The sequence below is a fragment of the Pipra filicauda genome, unplaced genomic scaffold, assembly GCF_003945595.2.
Source record: "Pipra filicauda isolate LSUMZ 115617 unplaced genomic scaffold, ASM394559v2 scaffold246_size1145428_pilon, whole genome shotgun sequence".
In the NCBI taxonomy this organism is placed as follows: domain Eukaryota; kingdom Metazoa; phylum Chordata; class Aves; order Passeriformes; family Pipridae; genus Pipra; species Pipra filicauda.
Window position 1 is genome coordinate 870,597 of NW_024104361.1, and position 22,461 is coordinate 893,057.

The 22,461-nt window shown below is 46.5% G+C and overlaps 2 protein-coding genes across 2 annotated transcripts in view; both read right to left on the reverse strand.

Moving 5' to 3' along the window:
• SGPL1 (sphingosine-1-phosphate lyase 1) overlaps nt 1-2,189 on the reverse strand; it is a 31,520-nt gene extending 29,331 nt beyond the window's left edge. The window contains exon 1 of the mRNA XM_027720960.2: nt 2,163-2,189. Coding sequence (XP_027576761.1) covers nt 2,163-2,165 — 3 coding nt within the window. The 5' untranslated portion in view covers nt 2,166-2,189. The remainder of the gene's footprint in view (nt 1-2,162) is intronic.
• An 11,493-nt stretch (nt 2,190-13,682) lies between these two features.
• TFAM (transcription factor A, mitochondrial) lies at nt 13,683-22,057 on the reverse strand. The gene is made up of 7 exons (XM_027720961.2): nt 21,975-22,057; nt 21,753-21,880; nt 19,700-19,770; nt 17,648-17,797; nt 16,141-16,236; nt 15,253-15,309; nt 13,683-14,269 (listed from the first exon to the last, which is right to left on the reverse strand). Exons 1-7 carry the CDS (start codon nt 22,055-22,057, stop codon nt 14,054-14,056), a joined length of 801 nt encoding a protein of 266 aa, XP_027576762.2. The 3' UTR covers nt 13,683-14,053.
• Nucleotides 22,058-22,461: the final 404 nt, after the last annotated feature.

Genomic DNA, 22,461 nt, shown 5'->3' on the forward strand with positions numbered 1-22,461 from the left:
CCTGGCCTTGGACACTTCCAGGGATGGGGCAGCCACAGCTTCTCTGGGCAACCTGTGCCAGGGCCTCCCCACCCTCACAGCCAAGAATTCTGTCCCAATATCCCATCTATCCCTGCTTTCTGTCAGTGGGAAGCCATTCCCCCTTGTCCTGTCACTTCAGGCCCTTGGAAATAGTGTCCCTCCATCTTTCTTGTCAGTCCCTTCAGGTCCTGGAAGGCCACAATTAGGTCACCCTGAAGCTTCTCTTTTCCAGGGTGAACAATCCCAACTCTCCCAGCCTTTCCTCCCAGCAGAGCTGCTCCATCCCTCTGATCATCTTGGTGCCTCCTCTGGACTGGCTCCAGTAGCTCCATGTCCTTCCTATGCTGTTCCCCAGGGCTGGAGGCAGCTCTGCAGGGGGGGGTGGGGGTCTCACCTGAGGGGCAGAGGGGCAGATTCCCCCCCTGCTCTGCTGCCCCTGCTGTGGAATCAGCCCAGGGCAGCGGGGTTCTGGGTGCCAGCACACACAGCTGGGGCATGTCCAGCTCTCGCCCACCAGCACCCCCAAGTCCTTCTCAGCAGTTCTAGGTAAAGAACACATCATTCCATTTCCAAAAACACTGTGTGAACAGATCAGGCCTTCTGAGACAACCCCCAGTGCATGCCAGGGGTCTGTGGTGGGAGCAGCCAGTGCAGGAGGAGATCAGATGGAAGCTACACCTTTTTATTGCCAGAACTGTGTGCTTGGAAGAAGAAACGAGCAGCACCTCAAACTCCTTACACAGAAAGGGGCCCTACTGAATCCCTTCTACCACAGGAGTCACAGCAAGGCTGTGATCGCTGCCACGGCAGGCAAACCACACACAACAAACGCTGTGATTGGGGTTATCTCCACACCACCAAACAGCGCTGGAGAAATCCAGGGCAGGGAGCAAGGCATCAGCCACCTCAGCAGACCCTCCCCCCTGCTCAGGTCAGCAGTTCAGCCAGGAATTCTAAGGGGAGCAAGAGGGTGGGAAACTCCGAGAGGGCTGGAAGTGAGCAGCACATGGGAGAAGCAACATTTTTCTCCACCTAGGTTAAGATTTCCAGTGCCTCATGCTCTGTTTTGCTAAGGTTGGGGGAAGGATCGCAGAGTAAAACCCCAGTTTAGGAAAAATGTTATGTGTTAGTGTCTCTCCAGAGAAACGCTCAGCCTCTGAGTACAAAGCCAACTTCCTTAGCTTTCCAGAAACCAGGAATCCCGTGCAATAGCTACTGTCCAATCTAATGAATAAAAGAGCAGACCTGAGCAGGTCTTCCAGGTGCAATAAGTAGCAGCTTTCCCTGCAAAGCCTTGGCACAGAGGGACTGAGGAGAACAGCCTGACCACACAGCACGGCTCCAGCAGCCCCAGGCCAGTCTGGACCACCCCGTGTACATGACGCGCAGCATTTACCCAGTTCCAAATTTTGAACACAAGCCGTGCTGTCCCAGGCACAGCTCCACGCCAGAGTGGGAAGAAGCAGCAGCACTTGAGTGTTTGGGAATGGAGAGACCATGACCAAGCGGGGAAAAAGCAGCAGGACACAGATAATGCTGTTTCATCTATCACTCGGCAGCAGCTGTGATTTCAAAGTACCCTCCTGATGGATTAAAAAAACCCACAAACTAGTGCCCTTTCCAGGTCTGAGGAATTGGAAGATACATGCCATGCCGCGGCGTGCCGGAGCCGGCTGTATTCCAAGCAATCGTGAAGTTTGCTTCTAGCTAAAAAAAAAAAAATGATAGTCGATAAGCAAACAGAGTCTCTAAAAAACCAGGAGTCAATAAGCAAACAGGGCCTCTAAAAAAAAATTATAATCAATAAGCAAACAGGATGTCTATCAGCCAGACAGGCACCTTCACCAAAATCTCAGAGGAAAACACGATTTCTACCCCAGCGGGGTGCAAGGAATACACAGAGACAGGCGAAAACGCCCTTTCTAACCCCCCCCGCCCTGAAACTAGATACCTGTGGGATATAAGGGAAGCCGTGCATGGACAAGAGGGACACATCCAGGTTTAGAGGAAGGGCACGGGCCTCGCCGAGGCCCGACCGGGACGCCCCCACGCCACCGCGCCGGACAAGGCCCCGGCCTCGCAGCCTCACAGGCCGCGCCGGGACACCCCTGTGTCTCTCTCCCCGCGCACTCCCCGCTCACCATCGCTCCTGCTGCTGCCGCTGCCACCGCCTCCTTCTTTCCTTCCCTCTTTCCTTCCTCCCTCCTTCCTCCTCCTCCTCCTCCTCCTCCCGGGTCCCGGCGCGGCCGCCCCGCCCCGCGGTTACCGCCCCCTGCCGGGCGCTCCCGCCCTCAGGGAGGAGCGGCGGGAAAGGCGCTGCCCTCACGTTAAAGGAGGGGGGGCGTTGAAATGTCATAAATGCCGGGGGGGGTGGTTGGTGTGGGTGTTATTGTTAAAATACACCGCTCACAAAAAAAAAAAAAAAAAAAAAAAAAAAAAAAAAAAAGCAGTTTGTGAGCCCGCCCTGGTTTGTCAGTTATCCCTGGCTGAGTGCTAAACATAAGGAGGACCCCTCGCTTCCAGAGCCCTGCACTGACACGCTGTGCATATGGAATACTTGGCCGGCGCAAGATCAGCTGAAGCTGATGACACAGTTTAATCCCAGGACTATTCCAGTTGTTCTTAATCTATATAACTGGTTTTAAGCTGCATTTGCTGGATTCGCGGTGTTCCTGAAGGGACATAAAGCTCCCAGGGCTGGAGCCCCTCTGCTCTGGAGCCAGGCTGGGAGAGCTGGGGGGGGGTTCACCCGGAGAAGGGAAGGATCCAGGGAGACCTGAGAGCCCCTTCCAGGGCCTAAAGGGGCTCCAGGAGAGCTGGAGAGGGACTGGGGAAAGCGATGGAGGGACAGGACAAGGGGGAATGGCTTCCCATTGACAGAGGGCAGGGATAGATGGGATATTGAGACAGAATTCTCCCCTGTGAGGGTGGGGAGGCCCTGGCACAGGTTGCCCAGAGAAGCTTTGGCTGCCTCATCCCTGGAAGTGTCCAAGGCCAGGTTGGATGGGGCTTGGAGCAACCTGGGCTAGTGGAAGGTGTCCCTGCCCATGGCAGGGCGTGAAATGGGATAATCGTTAAGGTCCCTTCCAACACAAACCATTCTCCAATTTTTTTTGAGGAGAGTTTTTGTTCTGTGCAAAATATAAGGCAGGAACTACTGGTTGATATAGCATTAAACTCCAGTCTGTTAATCTGTGGATTAAAATCCACTCTGCTCTGGGTGGATCAGGTGGGACCCCATGAGACAAAGGCTGGGTGCTGGGTTTCAAACACAGTAAGCAAAATATTGTTTGGGACCAGCTGCCTACTAGCACAGTGATTTCCAGACATCCATGGGCAAACACCACCTGACAAATATCCAAAGGGCATTTTAGTGGTGGAAAGGAACATTTTGAAGCAATTGCGTTGCAGAATAGTTAGAGCTAGAAAGGAACCTACACCATCATCTAGTAGAACTGCCTGAGCACTTCAGGGCTGACTAAAAGTCGAAGCACGGTATTAAGAGCGTTGTCCAGTAAGTGTGAACTCAACAAATACCTCAGCAGCATTTGGCTCATTTCCCAAAAATTAACACACACAGCAACTGCAGCTCATTGTGTTATGGGGTGCTGCCCCTGCCACCTGCCTGACACACTACCCGGAGCAGCTGCCCATCTCCTGGGAGGTGGCAACAGGAGCAAGTGCCCATATGAAGACATTATGTTCATTAAAACTAAAATTGAGTATTTCTGGTTAATCTACAGAACACATCCTGGCTTTAGAATTTATAAGTCTGTATATTCTTTTACACACATTCAGGTGTGGCGTTTAAAAATTTTCCTCTTAACCTCCCTCACTTTTGTTTTTACCCTGGTTTGAAGCAGATAGACAAGAATCAGCTCTTGGCACTCGTAGTTTGCTGTGTTACAAGCAGTAACTGTTTGTCTGCTGTCACTGTGCCATCCAAGCTGTCTCCTCACAGAAGATGGCATCTCGCACAAGCCTCCAGACAGAACTTTTATCTCAAGCAAACTGCCCTCGTGGGGTTGTTTTTAGAAGTATTCCTAGATATCACATGTTCTTTTTAGCAGAAAAGGGAACAAACAGATCTGTTGGTAACCCGCTATCAGCCTCGCAAAATAGGTTTTCTTCCTGCGTGTCTGCCAAGACAGAAAACATCTCTTCAAGACAATCCCAAAAGAGCTGTGTTTTCTGATTATAAAAACCTCTGCAAACACCGAGGACCCCAGTATTCCAGAAAAATGTTGCTGTTTGGGAAACATCCTTTAAAAACACGTTTATGTCTAAGTAACAACTTGCTCTCGAGAGGGTAAGAGGAAAACTTGTTTGTTCCTTCAACCCTGAAAAGAGCCTCTTTGGATGCATCATTGCAAGCTTTGCTAATCTTCACGTACACCCTCACATAATACCAGGAAACAGAGAGCTTGGTTTGTTTAATATGGCTAAAAACACAGGTAGAAGGGAATATCTTAGTGTAAATATGTGGGTGGGAGAGGAAGAGCCACACCGGGGGGGGGGAGAGGAGCCATTTGAGTGAGAGGACAATGGTGGCATGAGAACAAATGGGTGCAGGTTGGCCCAGAACCCAGTTAGGCTGAGAATTGCAAGAGGGTTTGTAGCCGTGAGAGCAATAACAGCCTACAAGCCTCAAAAGCCAGAGCCACCCTCCTCAAAACATGTTTTCATCTGAGAATACTTAAGGAGCTGGCTGATGTCATTGCAAGGCCTCTCTTGATTTTTGAGCTGTTTTGGGAATCTGGAGAGGTCCCAGCTGACTGGAAGCTGGCGAACACTGCCCTGATTTTCAAGACGGGCAAGAAGGGTGACCCTGGAAACTACAGGCTACGTCACACTGAAAATCCTCAAATGCATCCATAACTGGTGTGGTGCAGATCAGACTAAGAAATTCGTCAGTCAAGCAGTTAATGTCCAAAACCTGGGGACATAATTACTGAATCATTTTCAGAAAATGATCTGACTGCTATCTAGGAACAAAAAGGAGCAGCAGCAAAACTAAGTAAGTTTAGTGTTTCCCACAAGTGATTTGCGAGGATCAAGATCTATATTTTCCATCCAAACATCCACGATGTTAACACAGCCCAAGTCAACTGCTCCTGTCATTTAGTTTTGTTAGTGTGGTTCTGTGCAAGTCTGGAGGGAGCAGAGGCCAAGAGAGACTTGATGGTAAAGGAGAACATTTTCTTCTCCCTTTCCCTTCCACCACTCCGTGGCTCACGTCAGGCAGGTGGCCATGGCATTGCAAGCCCAGGCAGATCAGCTGAGTGACTGCTGGGGCACAACCCACCATGTGGGATGCCAAATCATGCACCCATTGGGCATAGAATCATAGAATACCCTGGGTTGGAAGGGGGCCACAAACCTAAACCTGGTTTTGCCAAGATCAAAAGTGAGAAATCACAGGCAACCACTCACGTACCTATGACACAGGACACTTGTAACTCGACTGTGAGATGCTGTTGTAAGGACAGCCTGGATTTAGGCTGTTTACAACCCTGGGTTGCCTCAGAGGCAAATCTGGTCTTGAGCAGACACTCTGAGCCTTGTCTCAAAGTACAGCACCAGCTTAATCAAAATTTACAGGACATAAAATTAAACACACCTCTGAGGGAGGAGGACTAGAAGAAAACTCACAGCAATCAGAGGAACAGACTTTCAAAAAGCAATATAAAACCAAATGACCTCTAAAGGGCCCTCACAATGAAAGCCGAACATGGGTTTACATAAAGAAACATTATGCCTGGTTAGCCCAAAATTTTCCAGTTGATTTGATTTGTAACTAAACAGCTCAAAAACAGTAGCTGTTTTCTACATGAGCAAGTTCTCTCCTGCAATCTCATCCATGCAACTTTATATTGTGCACGTAGGGGCTCAGCTCCTGAAACAACTGTACACTATTCCTACTTGGCAGGCAGCAGAAGTTCTTGTCTTACAGAAAATTGCCCTGAAATTGAGGGAATTAAAAGGAATCTGATTTCTTTTCTTGTTTCCAAGTTGTTCAGGACAGAAGCTGCTCAAAGTGCTGAAATATGAGCCCTCAAAAACAAATATTTATGTTGTGCATCTTGTGTATGTATTAAAGAACTACAGAAGTCTGGTTTTATATAAACTCTACAGAAGTTAAAGGACACAGCATAATACATTTTTAACATTTTCCTCCTAGAAACTTCAGAAGTGACTTAGTTTAATAACTGCAGCCCAAGACTGTAAAATGGTAAAACAGTCAAAAAAAAAAAAAGGAAGTTCTCTGGAAGAAAAACAGATACAGGGGATTATTTTTCCTCCTTCCTCTCCAGTTTTACAGCCTCATGTGTAGCTCCCCTGAAGAACTTGTTGCCTTTCAAAAAAAAAAAAAAAAGAGCTGTTTGCGTTAGACATCATCTACCACGAGCTGAAAACAGGAAGCTTTCAGCTCCTTGAACCACCCAGGATGCTGAGGAGCAGATTGCAACACTGACATTTCCTGAGCATCCTGAGGGCTTCCTGTCCGTGCTGACCCCACACCAGACATTTCTGACAATGCTTATGGCAAGAACACTTCCAGCTTTCCTTTCCAGGGAACAGTCCTGCTCAAAGGACCCTGAGCTCCATCTTGTCCCAGTTAGCACCCACAGGAGGTGCTTAAGGGCCAGCTGGGAGGTGACACCTCCTTGCAGCATTCCAGATCTGTTCCAGTGCCACCCTCTGGTCCCCCCAGCCTGTCCCTCCCATTAACACTATTGCTCTGGGAGTCTGCCCTTGTTCCTGTGCAGGTTCCGTGTCTGCTTTCACACCCCTGTGATCTCTATAGGTCTGACAATTTCCCTGCTCAAAACACACATTTCTTTCCAAAGTCAGTGGATTTATTAAAGACCAGTGACATAAAAGGACAAGATAGACCAAGCTGCACCAGTGTAAGCACTGTCTTCCCAGGGCATTTGTGTGCATGAGATTCCACCATCAAGTGCCACCTCAACTGCCCCAGGAAACCCCTCTAGACATGCACAGAGAGGTACCAAACAAATGTAAGCATCATGTTGCTGCTGGGACGCAGGTCCTGGCATTCCCGGATGCCCTCAGGTGCCACACTGCTGCCCTTTTTATTGAGGATGCTCTGGGTGCAGCAAACTGACAGAGGCCTCACTCAAAGCAGGGGAGTTGTTTGTTTATTACTTTCTTAGTGCCCCTCCTCTGAGGCAGCAACGGGACCTGAGACATCCATAGAACCAAAAGACACCTGGAAATCTAACCTAACAAATCCCCTCTTCTACTCCTCCCCTGGCTCACTGGTAGTTCTCAGGTCTCACTGGGGAGCAGGTTACAGGCACCCAGGAGCTGGCTGAGCTCAGATTTTGGCCCTGGACTTTCTTCTATAGCTGCAAGAGTTCAGATGTCTGGGTTAAGACACCTATGAGATAATTTCCAGCACCATGACCCTAAAACAGCTTAGGGAATCAAGTGGTTTGGATTCTGGTTTAGCTGCATAGCACATGCTACATGCAAAGGCACCTCAGAGGAGGTTTGAATGAGATCCTCACATTTGCAGCTTTCTTTTTGCTGCCTGCACAAGCATTTTGTCAGTGTTTCACCACCCTGAGCACTGGGATCCAGCCCACTTTGGAGCAATTCCATGTATTACCACATCCTGCTGCGTGCTGGTTTTGGTCAGCCATCGCAACAGCAGACTAGCATCACTCCAGAATACATTGGGGTGGTTTGTTGTTTGGGGTTGGTTTTATTGCATCAGGTGATGCTCTTGGCAGTTGCAAAATAGACTTTAAAAATTAAGCCAGACTTGTAAAATCAAGAAGATGACAATTCCCAGTGTAATGGCAATGGTTCTACCATTGGACTGCATTAGCCCAATACATATTAAAAGAGTTGGATACAAGCTTCTTACCACTCCATCAGCTCAGTCCAGGTTGGAAAGCAATGCAAGCTGTTACCAAACATTTAGACCACAACCCAGACAGCTCCTAACACCTTTCCAGCAGAAGCTGTTCAAACTCAAGAGAAAATCCTGCTTGCCAAGGACTAGGTAGAGGCACTGCTCCCTGCCAGAGGCACCTTTCCAACAGGATTTGGATTACCGCAACAAGTACCTCGTGGTGCTGCCTTCATGGTGGCTGTAGTGATGTTTGCAATTTCAACTCTTTCTGTGTTGCAATTGGTTTCCCACTGATTTCTTCAGAGCTGCTTGTCAGTGAAGAACTTTTAGCTCCACTCTGGAGGCAGGAGAGAGAGGCAATAACCTCTCCCTTCAAAACAGAAACCCCACGGCACAGCAAGCAAGCAAGCAGAAATTAAAAGCCTTGCTTGTTACCAAAGAGTGCTTGTTACCAAACAGGCTCCAAATCCTCTCCAATGTCACGTAAATGCCAGAGAACTTCCATCTTTGTTTCTTTTTTCTTGCACGCTGACAACAAACATATTCACTAACAGAGCAATAAAATATTGGCTATCCCATATTGCACAGCAAATTGAGCCTCAGCATGGGAGAAACCCCCCGAGAAAGCAAGATGGGTGCCTGGAATACAGCTAAGCCCCATCTTGTAAAACCATATTCTACCATCTTCTGCATGTTCTCACACATACCAGCTTACTGTCTCCAAGCCTCACAGTGGACCTGGTCCTATAACACAGCCACAGCTGCCACCACTGTGTTGCTGTATGGACATGCAGAAGCACTTATGGTCCCCTGACAAAGTCTGTTGACAACCAACTACTCTCCACAGCCCCATGGTGGGAATTAGCCTGAGACAACTGTATAATGCTTCTTGCTATCTGTGTGGCACAGAAACCACAGCATGGATTTATGCCACTTCCCTGGAGTGCCTGGGATCAGAGCAGTGATGGAAAAGGTTCAGCAGCAAGATCTTCCTGACCATGAATAGGCTGTGTGGCCTTTGGAGGAGTCCCTCTGCTGCTCCCAGCAGAGCAGCTCAGAGGTGACTGAGCTTCTGAGTGTTTCAATTTAAGCCCCCAAAGCAAGAGAGGAGGAGCTGCTGCCCATGTTACACCTCACAGCTCCGCTAAGGAGCATCCAAACCCAGGTGTGCCCAGCAGGTGGGGATGCAAACCCAAAATCCCATCTCCACATCCCTCTGCACTCGGTGCTCTGGTCTGGTTGACAAGGTGGGGATCGGTCACAGGTTGGACTCAGTCTTTTCCAGCCTAAATGATTGTGTGATCCTGATTGTTCAAAACTCATTTACGAACTCTTTCACATCTCCAGTCACACCTTAGCAGGTGTGTAGGCCCAGACTCATACACTTGAGAGATTTACCACCTCAAGTGGGATCTACACCACAATTTTAGGAAGAGGCAAGACTTCAACTACTGAACAGAGAATACCCAACTCTGCGAGAGCATCCTCTGTAAAGACATCCTGCAGGAAGGTGTCTCCCCCTCTTTTGACCATAGAGGGAGCTGAGTCTCCAGCGTTAACCTCTAAAAAAGAAAATAGAAAGCGCTCAAGCTCCAAATCCGACTCCCAGAAATTCTATTGGCCCCACTTCCCAGCACAGTACCAAGTCCTCCCACGTAGAGGAAAAAGGCAATGTAGATTAAATAATTAATGCTGCTGGATACTGTTTTCCCCTAAACTACAGATGATCACAGAGGGAAAAAAAAACCCTAAAGATGATTGATTGCTCTTGCTGGCACAATAAGAGAAGGAGAAGTTAGACAGGACTATTCTCCATCATTCTGCAGAGGCTCTGTCAAACACTCTACCTCCTGCGTTTCAATGAATAATAAATTGCTTTTAAGAAGTAACTTTTATGTCAGTGAGCATGTTATTATTGATTAATCTCATGCTGGAAAACACTCTTCAACCGCTGCTGCTCTTTGCATCGCCCGAAGAGTTTAGAGGCTGCTGTCTAACAAGCTCTTGAGTCATATCTTCCTCGTCAATCTTATCAACCCCTTGTTTAATTGTAAAAATGTTAATAAAATGCAGCAAGCATTGGCCTAATGCCTCAGGACTCACATATCTCTTCCAAAGAGAGAAACAAGAGATTCTTCAGCTGTGCTTGAGGCTTGTAAAACATCATTCCAGTTCTAAGCAAGTGCTGGTTCTCTCAGAGCCACAACCAGTGGTTTGATGGATAACAAGACACACATGTCAGAGTCAGGAAAGCCTCCATGATTCCCTTATATCTGAGGAATATCAATTTTAATACCAGTTAAAGAGCAAGACCCCCTGGGACCACCCATGACTTTGTTCTCTATCCTCACTATGAGAGACAGTGATGCTCTTGGTGGCAGCACAGATTAGGAGCAACTGGAAGATGATCCCAGCATTGGCTTTTCTGGCCATTTTTGGTGTTTGTTCATGAAGCCTGTTCCCATTTCCAGCTGGCTTTGATCACGCTGGTAAATGCAGTATCTTGCTTTCAACATCAGGATGCTCAGCAAAGTAACAGGATAGCCAACACAGAGGGGAGCCTCTGAGCCAGAGAGGGGATGAGAGCCGGGTACAAGCTTGGGAATTGCCGGGAGGGTTTTTGAAATGAGTGTAGGGGAAAGGGACGTCTAAGAACAAGTCCCTTAGGAGAGGGAAGTGGAGAGGCTGAGTTTTGACGCCAGCACTAGGGAGTGCAGGGCAGAGTGGAGAATATGCCCACTTAAGATTCTTTTGCGTCCATCTTTGCAGTTCTGACAGGCACTTCTTGTCACGGCCTGTGGAGGAACAAGGATCAGAACGGGAACGGTTTCAGGAATGGAAAAAGATATACAGCGACTGAAAGGACTTTATGATACGGACTTTACAGTTCTTATGTGTTTATATCGACTTTGCATGATACTTAGTCCACAGTTTTTGGCACTGGTGTCCTAAATGATGTCACCTAAGTGATGTCATCACCCTGTGATGAGACTGATGTCCCCAGGGGTGGCATCCGTGTTCTCAGTGATGTCACCAATGTCCCTGTTATGTCACTGATGTCCCCAGGGGTGGCATCCGTGTTCTCAATGATGTCACCAATGTCCCTGTTATGTCACTGATGTCCCCAGGAGTGGCACCCGTGTCCTCAGTGACGTCACTGCTCCCCCTGTGATGATTTTGGAATATAAATACAGTGATACCTGAAAGACCTCCCCCCTTCACAAGCAATCCATAATTATGTCATGATTTGGGGGTCAAAGAGCATCTTGGATTTTATTCGTGGAGCAAGGCTGCCATCTAGCGTCCCTTTCTTCTGGGAGGGGCAGTCATTTTTGCAGACTGGTCTTCTCGCTTGACAGGCATCCCAGAATCTCTGATGGATCCATCTGAGCTCTAACCACTAAACTAAATGTCCTAGGACCAGCTAAGACACATCTATTCATCGCTGGTTAAAGATAACTAGGACTTCCCATTAGTTTAAACAATATTTAAATGAATTTCTTTTTAAAAGAATAATCTCTTATTGAACAAGTTTTCTGAGGCATGTAAGCTAATTTCTTGAAGGTGGGCACACGATACACTCTCTATTAGTTTCCATGTATCATCTACCTTCTACATCCTGAAACTAATTGTAGTCTTAAAAGAAAAGACCACTACTATGACAAGAAAACAAATCCTTTTGTTGATTAGGATATAATTTTTATCTAAGCTAAAACTTCTGATTTATTGAGTCATTTAGAAAGGAGACCTGCTCCCATTTCAGTGCCTTTGTGACAATACAGGGCCTCATGTAACCAATGGAACACTGAACACTGCAGATTCCCATGGAATCAAGGGGCACTCTGGGGCCTCATGGAAGAGGGAGGACATGCAGAGAGACCTCAGATCAGAGGTTTGGGCAATCATCAACCAGAGGAAGTTCAATAAGGGGGAGAGCTGGATTCTGTCCCTGGGATGGGGCAACCCCAGATGTACAGACAGACTGGGAATGACATGCTGCATAGCAGTGCTGGAAAATGGCCTCTGGGGTCCTGGTGGATGGCCAGCTGGCCAAGAGTCAGTGGTGCCCTGGCGGGGGCTCACTGCTCGGTCACACAAGGGTTTTCAGACACACGAGTCCTTCCCTTGCACACAGACACAGACAGTTCATGGCAGCAGGGGCAGTATCTCCTGGGGCTCCTGCTGCCACACCCAGAGTCTGGATGCACCTCAGCCCTGTGGGGTGCCACCTGCTCTGCCACTATCTGAGGTGCCCCACGGCCTGAGGGACGGACACGGGCAGCTCTGTCCACAGAAGCACATCCCAGAGCTGCATCCAGGGGCTTTGCCAGGGTTTAGTTCTGTAAATGCAAAGTGACACTGAGACACTCTCTGTCCCACATAACTTCAAGGCTCCCCCAGGAGGCTGATGGCATTTGTGCTTGCCCAGGGTCACCTCCCCACACCAACACCAGAGATGTGCTCAAGGCTCGTCTGTGCAATGCAAAGAGAGTCATCCTGTCTAGTCCTTCAGTGTCTCTCCAGGGAAGGCTAAAGAACCTCTGCAGGCTGGGTGAGAAGCCAGTGCTGGAAGTAGTGGTTCTATTGTGAGTGCCAACCAAGAGTGGTTGGCAGGTCTGTGATGAATACCCTGGGGAGCTGACCTGGGTTTCCAGTGCACTTGGCTATCACACCCTGCCCTGGTGGTCCCCCATGTCTCTCCCAGGAGCCTGGAAGTGCACAGGCACTGCTGAGCTCTTTCACCTAACACAGTGCCACTCTTGAGAGGTTCACTGGTGTTTTTCTCCTGAATATGTTCTTGAGAGGACTTACCAGAAGACCTAAACCTTCAGGCACTACCCTGAGGAGATCCCTTGGTAGGATGGACATGCTGTTGCAGAGGGCAGCTGTGCCACAGAAGTGCTAATTCCCTGTCCCTGCCTGCAGGCCAGAGGGCTGACACCCTGCAGCCCTTAGACTAAACTTCCAGAGCACTCGGGTCTTACAAGGACAGCTCTGGAAAAACCAAATGCTGATGCTCCCTGGCAGTGCTGCTGTGCTGGGGCTCTTTTCCCTCCACCTCTGCACACAGATATTGCAACTGCAGTTCCAGAGGAGGTTTCAAAAGTGGGATACAAAACTTGCTGAAAAAGAGAGAACAGCTCCTCATTTGCACAGTCCGTGGGACACAGGATGGATATGAACTAAAAATGGCACAAATAACAATACTTCTTTGAGGCAGTATTGAATAAATTTTAAAAAGAAAAAGAAAGTAAAAGCTCACAGTGATTCTCAGCACAACCCTGAAAATCTGCACGTGGGAAACAAAAATTAAACAAAACACCCAAATACTATACAGACATCAAACACAAGAAGCCCAAATTCCTCCAGGTGGTCGGATTCTGTGCAGGAGATCTTGTCTGGGAGATTTCACAGAAGAACCTGTCCAGGGCATTTCCTTGGCAGAAAGAGATGGAAAATGTACTTGCAGCGTGCAGAGCTGCATGAATTGACACACTGGCCTGTGGGCACAAGCTCTGCTTGTGCAGACAAAGACTGCTGCCCTGTGGGCAAAAGCTCTGCTGCCCAAGAGGGTCCCCTAGTGCAGGACTTTGCAGATGGCAACTCAGTGGTCGTAGGACATGATGGTGAGATGGAAATACTCTGCTGAAATAAAAAAACAAAGGTGGGTAGAGCCCTTCCCAGCCATGATATTTCTTGTGCCTGTTATTGAAATGTAGAGCATTTGTCTTCACTACCAGTAACCACGGAGGGAATAAAACACGGCATCACTAACTCAGATTTCAGCTTTTATTTACAGATTTTAGATGGTAACATTGTAGAATATTCTTTCTTTTATAAAAAAATATCTTATAAAAGCTGGCTGTTATCTACCATTACTGGAGGGCTGTGCTGATGTCAGTGAGTATCAGTATTCATAGCTTGATTAACTCATTGCTGTTCCACAGTTCAGCTTATACCTGCAGTGATTATTTCAGTCAGTTCTGAGAGACAATGACTCCTCTCTTACCTGATCACCTTTCCACTGGACCCTTTCATGGGCTTTTAGGGCTTTCAAATTTCAGTGCTAACACTGACTGCAGCACTAACGTAACAGGATAGAGACATGACAACCAAAAGGGATTAAATATAAAATACTTAACCATTTTACTCTTCTGGTTTTTTCAGCTTTAATTTTGCCTTGTTACCCAAGGAAGTTCTGGCTGTCCCAGCTTGCTTTGCAGTTCCAGCAGGTTTCTTTTTTAGCCTTTTCTTTTTGGAACGCACCAGGTCTTCACGTCCCAGTTCGACCATTTTTGCTTCCCACGACTTCATTTCGTTCTCATACCGAACCTTGTCATCTTCAGCAAGCTGCAGGTATTGCTAGAGGAAAATAAGGTTACAGAAGGGGCTTTGTCTGGAAAGGTGCCATGACACAAAGGTGACTTAGAACAACACCTGGGCACTGGCACAGCCCAAGTATTTGCGTTCGCCTCCGGATAATTAAAAAAAAAAAAAGAAAAAAAATATCAAACTTGCAGAAAAATACAAAACTTTAGCACTAAATTACGGTTATGTCAAGAGCTGCCCACTACTGAAGTGGAAGTTTAGTCAATATTGCTGCTAACAGCTCAGGTTTTTTGTCTGAGCACTAGTTTGAGAGAGGTGGATTATGTGATGAACAGGAATAGATATTGCTGCAGAATTATTCCAATTTTTTTTCTACAGTAAGATCATGAACCTAGGGTGTGTCCTAAGCACACTCAAAACTGATCTGGACAAAGGTCATTTGGGAGGAACAACAGTAAGGTACAGAATACCTAAACTGTGACATTTTCAGATTAGATTTCAGTGTAGCAGCTCTCACTTTTCATATGGCCACGTGCAGATTTGTATTTCAGTATACTGAGAAAGCTGGCAGAGAATAATCCCCCAGACAACCAAAGTTAATAAATTACCCTATGCACATCATTTGTAGATTTGTTGCTTTTCCCTGTCAAAAGTCTTTCTATGAGCAGCAAATTATTATGATGATGTTTAAAGATATCATGTATTATTAGAAAAAAATCAAATTGTTGCACATTATTTCACCTTTCCCTCTAGATGCTGCTCAGCATCCACTACCAGGCACACTGAACTTCCATCCTATCCCACTGGCTTACATTTCAACAACACTGTGAATAAAATGGTCACCACTGCAATAAAGGTAACAATCTTTTTCAAGATGCATGAAGATCTCAGAGTATTTTCCTCAGTATTATATTTTGAGTAACTTAAGTTCAAGATTTTGTATGAATATATCAACTTTGACTCAAGTTTGTCATTTTCTGATTACATCAGAGCCTCATCCAAATCCACTGACATACCTGCTTTTGAGAAGTGGAGAGTTTTTGCCATGCATCAAATAATTTCTTCAGCTTTGCCTACAGGATATAGAACATGCAACACAGGAGGGTTATTTTAGGAACAGACTGATCTCAGAGGGGTACAGATGAATGCCACACAAGTGAAAGTCAAACTTAAACCAATGCAAAAAAGCACAAAGTCACACAGGTTTAATCCCCCACCCTTTTAATGCAGGCAAATAATACACTATATGGTTCAGAACAAGCTGCTGGGCATCATCTGAGCCATGTTTACAGCCCAGGCCTCAGCTGACTGGAGAAGCCTGCCTTGGACATGGAAAACCAAGGAACAAACTAGATCCACCATCCCAATGTACTGATTAAATGTGTAGGGTAAGGAACATATCAGACACACAGGGGAGGTCTCCAACACTGCTGTAATCCACCAGTGTAATTCACATCACCCCAAAGTGCAGTTTAGTGCACAACTTGTGAGTTTGCTGAGGAACTCTGGCATGTTCTGTAACACCACCCGAGCTATAGGAGGTACAGTGAACTCGTACTGCAGGAACAGGAGCAGACCACCACAACTCTTTGAAAAACTAATGTCTTTCTACACCAAAACAAAGAGAACAATTCTCTCCTTACAGAAGGAACAGATGAAGTCTGTAAAACTGAAGTGCAAAAAATACTGCAAATATTTTCAGTCTGTATACCCACACAGCAGTTCATAAAGGCCATGCCAGCAGCAGCATACAGGCAGATCACTGCAGCCCAAAAAAGGTAACCTAAGCAAAGCAACAGGCAGATATTGAACTACCGAACAATTTCTTTGAAAATGACAGAATCTAAACCAGATTTTTCCGAACACAATGGATCTATTTTAAAAAACAATCTTTCCTGGCTTACCGCAGGTGAAATTCCCTCACTCTCTTGAAATTTTTCTGCCACAAAAATGTTAAGGCCACTACGAGGTCTTTTAGGTTTTCCAAGCACAGTCAATTCCTTTAAAAACAACAAGAAAAGTTATTCCATCTACCAGGCATGCATTTTTTCCAAAACTAAGCTTACCATTTGACTTTGTATTTTACACAAAAATCAAACACAAATTCTTTCTCTGGTGTTTTATTCTGTAAACTGGACTGTATGTCATGATGCTCTCTGTGCTTGTCAAGACTTAATGTTAAACTAAACTAAGAAAAGCTAACAACTTGAGTTTTCACAGATATAGAAAAAGCATTTTAAACTGATTCTTACTTCAGCTAAGTCTTCCAGAAACCAAAGACTGTTATTAAATTCCTCTGTAAGAAAATCATGATGACAGGTTTTCTATTATTCTTCATAAGGCTCCTGTTTTTGCTGTGAATACACCCTGCTTGCAGAGAGGAGGGCAGGTGGTGGACTGTGGGAGGTGAGAAGGTGGAACAGAACCAATTTCCAGGGAAACAGAACTGGGTTTCTGCTATCAGAACACTTTGCCTGCAGGGATGATGGCACGAGAAGGAAAGTACAGCAAGTTATGAATGCAATTACACTTCTTGTTTCCTCCAGTCCTGACATTCCCACTGGAGCCTGGGTGCTGCAAATTAACCTCTGCTTAGGCATTAAATATGCTAGCTAAATTCCTTGTGCTGCCATACTCTAAAAAAAGGACCAACACAATCATTTGGATTAAAAACTTCCTCTAAGTAGAGGTCTTTTAAACCAAATTAATTTCACTTTTGCTAGTCAGGGCAATGTCACACCAGCAGTTTAATTCACAGAAATGAGCAAGCAATAGGTGATTTTGCTACTGGACCAACCACAATATCATACCTTTATAGATGGTTCTGTCTCTCAGGATTTATATAAAAACCAGCTAGAAGGGAATAGGGAAGATGGTCCACTTGAATATGCTAGAAAAGGATACCAGCAAACAGATGTACCTCTGCAGCCCTAATTAACCATGGCAGCAGTGACACAGATAGCAAAGCCACAGAGTCCCAAGAAAGGAAGGAAAAAAGGCTACTTCAAAGAGCTGCTATCTGGCAGGGGTCAATGAGGTAAGAGAGACAAGGCCTTCGTGAAAAGCTATTTCTGGATGTCTTTCCATCCAAAGAAAGTGTTGCTGGTCCAAATGTCTTTTATTACCAATCCTTTCTCTGGCAGCTCGAGGAATAGGGAGAAAAAAAGCATAGAGAAGCCACCTTTGAGCATAAAGATACGTGCTAGTTCTGTGTTCTTCAAGTGCAGGAATGCCACGACATCAGCAATTATATTTAGTCCATGGCATTTTGGGGGTTTTGTGTTTCTTGTGTGTTTTCTGTTATTCTGAGCTGGTTCTGTATTTCTAAAACCATTCTTCGACTCTGCTCTATATACTAGACAGACTTCAGCTTCCTTGAGAGAAAAGAAACTTGAATTTCAAAATGCTTACTCTTTTTGCCCGGAGTGATCTTCTCCTTGCCAGTTGTTTTCTCCTTTCCTCTTTCAAAGCTGCAGCCTGGGTTGGAGTTAGCTGGGCTTTATATTTGGCCAGCTGCTCTCCGTATCTTTGCCAATCCGTCTTTTTTGCTTCCTCGTAAACCTACAGCACAAATCATCACCAGCCTTAAACAGATGCTTTCAGTCCGAACCACCTGACCATCAGACAAGCTAACACTTCAAATCTATGGGGGGAAAAATTAAGACTGGAAAAAATTACCCTGGAACATCAGATTTTCATCCGTTTGACTACCCCCTGTTATCCATTTCAGACACAAAAAAGGAAAAGCACACAGCGTGAGCAGTCCAAAAGGGATATGAGAGCACCTCAGTTCTACTGAAAAAAGGATACTACTTTAGCTAGAAAACTGCAATTAGTGACTAGCTGCATTTAATTGCTAACTGTAATCAAGGAAGAACAATCAAGGAAGAACGATCACTACTTTCCTACCAATGGCACTTAAATTCAGCACTGATTAGCAAGTCCTAGAGTTGTCTTACATTATCACATGAAACAGCCACTCTTAGAGAAACTTCACTACTTATGACTAAAAGTTAATTTGATGGCTCTTCAATAAATTTACACGTAGCAAAAAAGAGAGTTGGTCCTTCCATCAAAGTTAACTGAGGTTTCACTTACGCACGTGGAAGCAGAGTAACTTTACAAAACTTATGTTATTATACATGTAATGCACCATGTACATAATCACCATTTAAAGAGGAAAAATAATCGGTTCCCAGCCCCACAGCCACATGGAGTGAGAGCTGTGCCCTTTCTCTGGCAACAGACTGAAATTATGAAACCCCAGGTGGTGTACAAGTATCAAAGTATCTTCCTGCATTGGGTTTGCATGGCCAGGTGTTGGTGGTGAGGGGGGTACAGGGCTGGCTCCTGTGAGAAGCTGCTGTGTCCAGTGGAGCCAATGCCAGCCAGCTTCAAGAGCCACCCACAGCTGGCCAAGGCTGAGCCCACCAGTGACAGCGGTGGTGCCTCTGGGATAAGAGCATTAAGAAGGGGAAAAAGAAAACCGCACAACTTCAGCCTGAGAGAGGAGTCAGATGTGAGAATGTGAGATTATTTCTACAGATCAGTGGAGAAGGAGGGGAGGAGGTGCTCCAGGTCATGGAGAAGGTTCCCCTGTGGCCTGTGGTGCAGCCCACGGTGAGGAAGCTGTGCCCCTGCAGCCCATGGAGGTCCACAGGGAGTAGAGATTCACCTGCAGCCCAGGGAGGAATCCCACACTGGAGCAGGGGGATGCCTGAAGGGGGCTGGGACTCCGGGGGGTCCCACACTGGAACATCCTATTCATGAGGGACTGCGCCCCATGGAAAGGGACCAGTGCTGGAGCAGTTCCTGGAGAACTGCAGCGAGTGGGAAAGCCTCACACTGGGAGCAGTTCATGGAGGACTGTTTCCTGTAGGAGGGCCCCAGCAGGGGCAGAGTGTGAAGAGTTCTCCCTCTGAGCAGGAAGGAGCAGCAGAGACAAGATGTGATGGACAGACCTTAGGCCCCATTCCCCATCCCCCTGTGCCACTGGCGGGAGGAACTAGAGAAACAGAGAATGAAATTGAGTCTGGGAAGAACAGGAGGTGCGGGGAAGGTGTTTTAAGTTTTTATTTCTCATTAGCCTACTCTGATTTGATTGGTAATAAACTGATTTCCCCAGGTGGAGTTTGTTTTGCCCTGACAGTAACTGGTGAGGGATCTCTCCCTGCCCTTATCCCGACCCACGAATCTTTGGGCATATTTTCTGTCCTCTGCCCAGCTGAGAGTGGCTTTGCTGGGCACTCAGTGTCCAGGGTCAACCCACCACACTGTGGTGTACTGATGTCTGAACCTTTGTACACACACACATGCTTTTTAAACTGTTGATTAAAAACAAACCAACCAATCAAAAAAATCACCACACTAAACAAAAAAATCCACAGGGGACACCAAACCAAATAAAAGAACCACCAAGACTGTATAGAGTTCAAAGAACTCGGGGCAAAGATACACTCTTACCTGCTTCTGTGATGCTGGTAACTCCCTCCAAGCACCTGCTAATTTTTTAATCAGCTCTGTGCTGCTCGCTTCTGCACATTAAAACGAGAAAGCAGGAAAAAAAAGATCAACATTGTATCTGTAGTAAGGTTCTTCACTTTTCCCAAGGAAAGCTGTCACAAGTATCTTTTTCCTGTACAAACATTTTCATCCTTCCATAAAACTACCTTCCTGTGGCAGTTAAAGGGAACTGTAGTATTCTGGGGAGGGGAAAGAGTCACTGCTCTTGGTTCAACCTGGAATGAAACATGCAGTTATAAGACAAAGCACAATTTTAAGGCAGCTATTATCACTCCAAAACAATTCAATGTTTTTCCTTTTGAGATGGATCTTTTTCTATACAGTGCAAGATGGTCTGAATTTGGAGGGAGGAGCAGGGAAGAAATCAAAAGTAAAATTTCCAGTTCTCCTTTTTAAGCAAAGAGAGCCTGCTGAATTCTTCAAAGCAAGTATAATGTGACTTTATCCACCTGATATAGCACATATGTCCTTCTCCTGTTTTACAATGATCCTTCTGGGTCCCTTCCAACTCAGCACATTCTGTGATTCTGCAATCTTTATTAAAGTCCCTTATTTACAATATTATTCAAAAGAAGTAAGGTTAAAAAAAAAAGGTAATTTCCTTCTCCCACAAACAAAATTGGTGACTTGAGTCTACTTTGGTTTTCAGCTGACTGCCTTTGACTCTAGCTCTTGTACCATGGTCATTTGATGAGGCCTTCAGCCAGACTTGAATTTGTGAAGGGGAAAAGCATAATAATTACAAAACAAAACCAAAACAAACAAACAAACAAACAAACCTCAGCCAAACTTAAGGGTGGTGCAAAAATGATATAAGGTGGTCTTTTCTTGAAAAATCCTTTACAGGCTTTTCCTCCACAATTAAAAAACCAAAAACAGATGAGCTTTTCTTCCACCTCAAATGTAAAGCTCAGCCACCTCAATGGTGGGAAAGCAGAACTAAGCTCTTCTCAGTAACCTGACTTCCAGAATTCTGGAAAAACAAGACAGATGGAGAGGTTTTAGTCCAAGTAGATGAACCTTAAAACCTTTGAAAATATGATGCTTTGGCCAATGATAAAAGAGAACTAATAAATTATCAAGTTTTTTTGACTGTTACCCGTATTGGAACAAGAAAACCAAAAGTTCTCAATTTGTATATAAGATCCAGTATATTTATTTGCAGAATTATTCAAATTTTGAAGACGTGGAAAACACTGGTGTAGTATGTAACTACAATAAGCTCTGATAGTTCAGTTCCCAACCTTTCTGACTGTGGAACTGCTGAACTGCTGAGCGGGGTATCAAATGGTTTTCCCTACTTAAATTTACCTCAGGGCTTGCCCAAATACGACCACAGTTTTTTAACCATTTTAACCTTCATTTCAACAGTATTTCAAAACCAGCACAGCTTTCCATTTTGGTGCTTTCTGGTAAGAGTGTCTGCATTGCCTGTAAATAGAGTTTTTGATAGTAAATTAAACGTATTCACAGAAAACCATTTTCCTCTACGTACATTTACTTCTTCTTCCATTTACAGTCAGGACAATCCAGCACCTACAGTTTTTCAATTACTAAACATCAAAATAAAATCATATGCACCTTGTTATATCGGCAAAAGTATACTTCAAATGCACAGAGGCCCGAAAATAACTGAGAACCACAAATCGCTGTTAACATGTATTGCCCAGGTGAGATCTTTCAGCAAACGTTTTTAAAGTCATACACACGCTCGTTTTTTTTTGATTTACGATGCACAGAAGACGAAGATAACACACGTGTAGGCAGTAAGTACGGCCATGCGGGACTCGCTTGGGGCATGCTATGGATAAACAGATGGGTTGGGTCTCTAAAATCAGGGTCGTGGACTTTAGTTCCTGCAGGCGGCTCGGTTTTGCACACAGAGCTGTTCCGGCTCCCGGCTCAGCCCTGCTCGGGGGGCGCAGGCCGTGTCCCCCTCCCGCACAGAGCAAACCGCGGGCCCCGCGGGCTCGCCTCCCCTCGTACCTCGTACCTGGGTTCTTTTCCCTGAACGCCGAACGGTTTTCCATCGTAAAACGGAGATAGGCGGTGAGGGGCCGCTTCGGGCGCTGATCCGAGCTGATCCCCCGGGACAGGCACTGCTCCGCCGCGCCACCGGCCCTGCACACAACGGCACCGCCGGTCACCGCCACCCCGCCGAGGCGGCTCCCGCTCCCGCCGCCCCGCTCCCCGCAGCCCCGCTCCCGCCGCGCACCTGAGGAGCCGCCGCCCTCCCGTGACCAGGCCCAGGCCCAGCCCCGCGGCCCGGCCCAGCGCCGCCGCCGCCGCCGCCGCCATGCCGGCCCGGCCCAGCCCACGCCGCGCCTGCGCGGGACGGCCCGAGGGGCGGGGCCGCGGCCCCACACAAGGTGACCGTGAGGCGGGGTCGGGGCCGTGCCCGGGGTCTGCGGGGAAAAAACTAAAATACAGCCCGGCTAAGCGCTAATTAACTAATTCGGCTGATGATCTGTGGCCAAAAACCGCACGGTCTCACTGGTTTCCTCTTAACTGCAAGCTTTTGGGTACAGCTGTGTCGAAAAACACACCAGAGCACCAACCAGTTCTCGGGGGAAAAAGTTACTTTTTTTTTTTTTTTTTTCCCCCACAGAAGGGAGTAATGTTTCAGCTCTAATTCCCCGCACCCCCCGCCCCCTTAAAAGAGCGTTTCTATAAAAAGCATTAACGGAGTTCTGAAGGAGCAG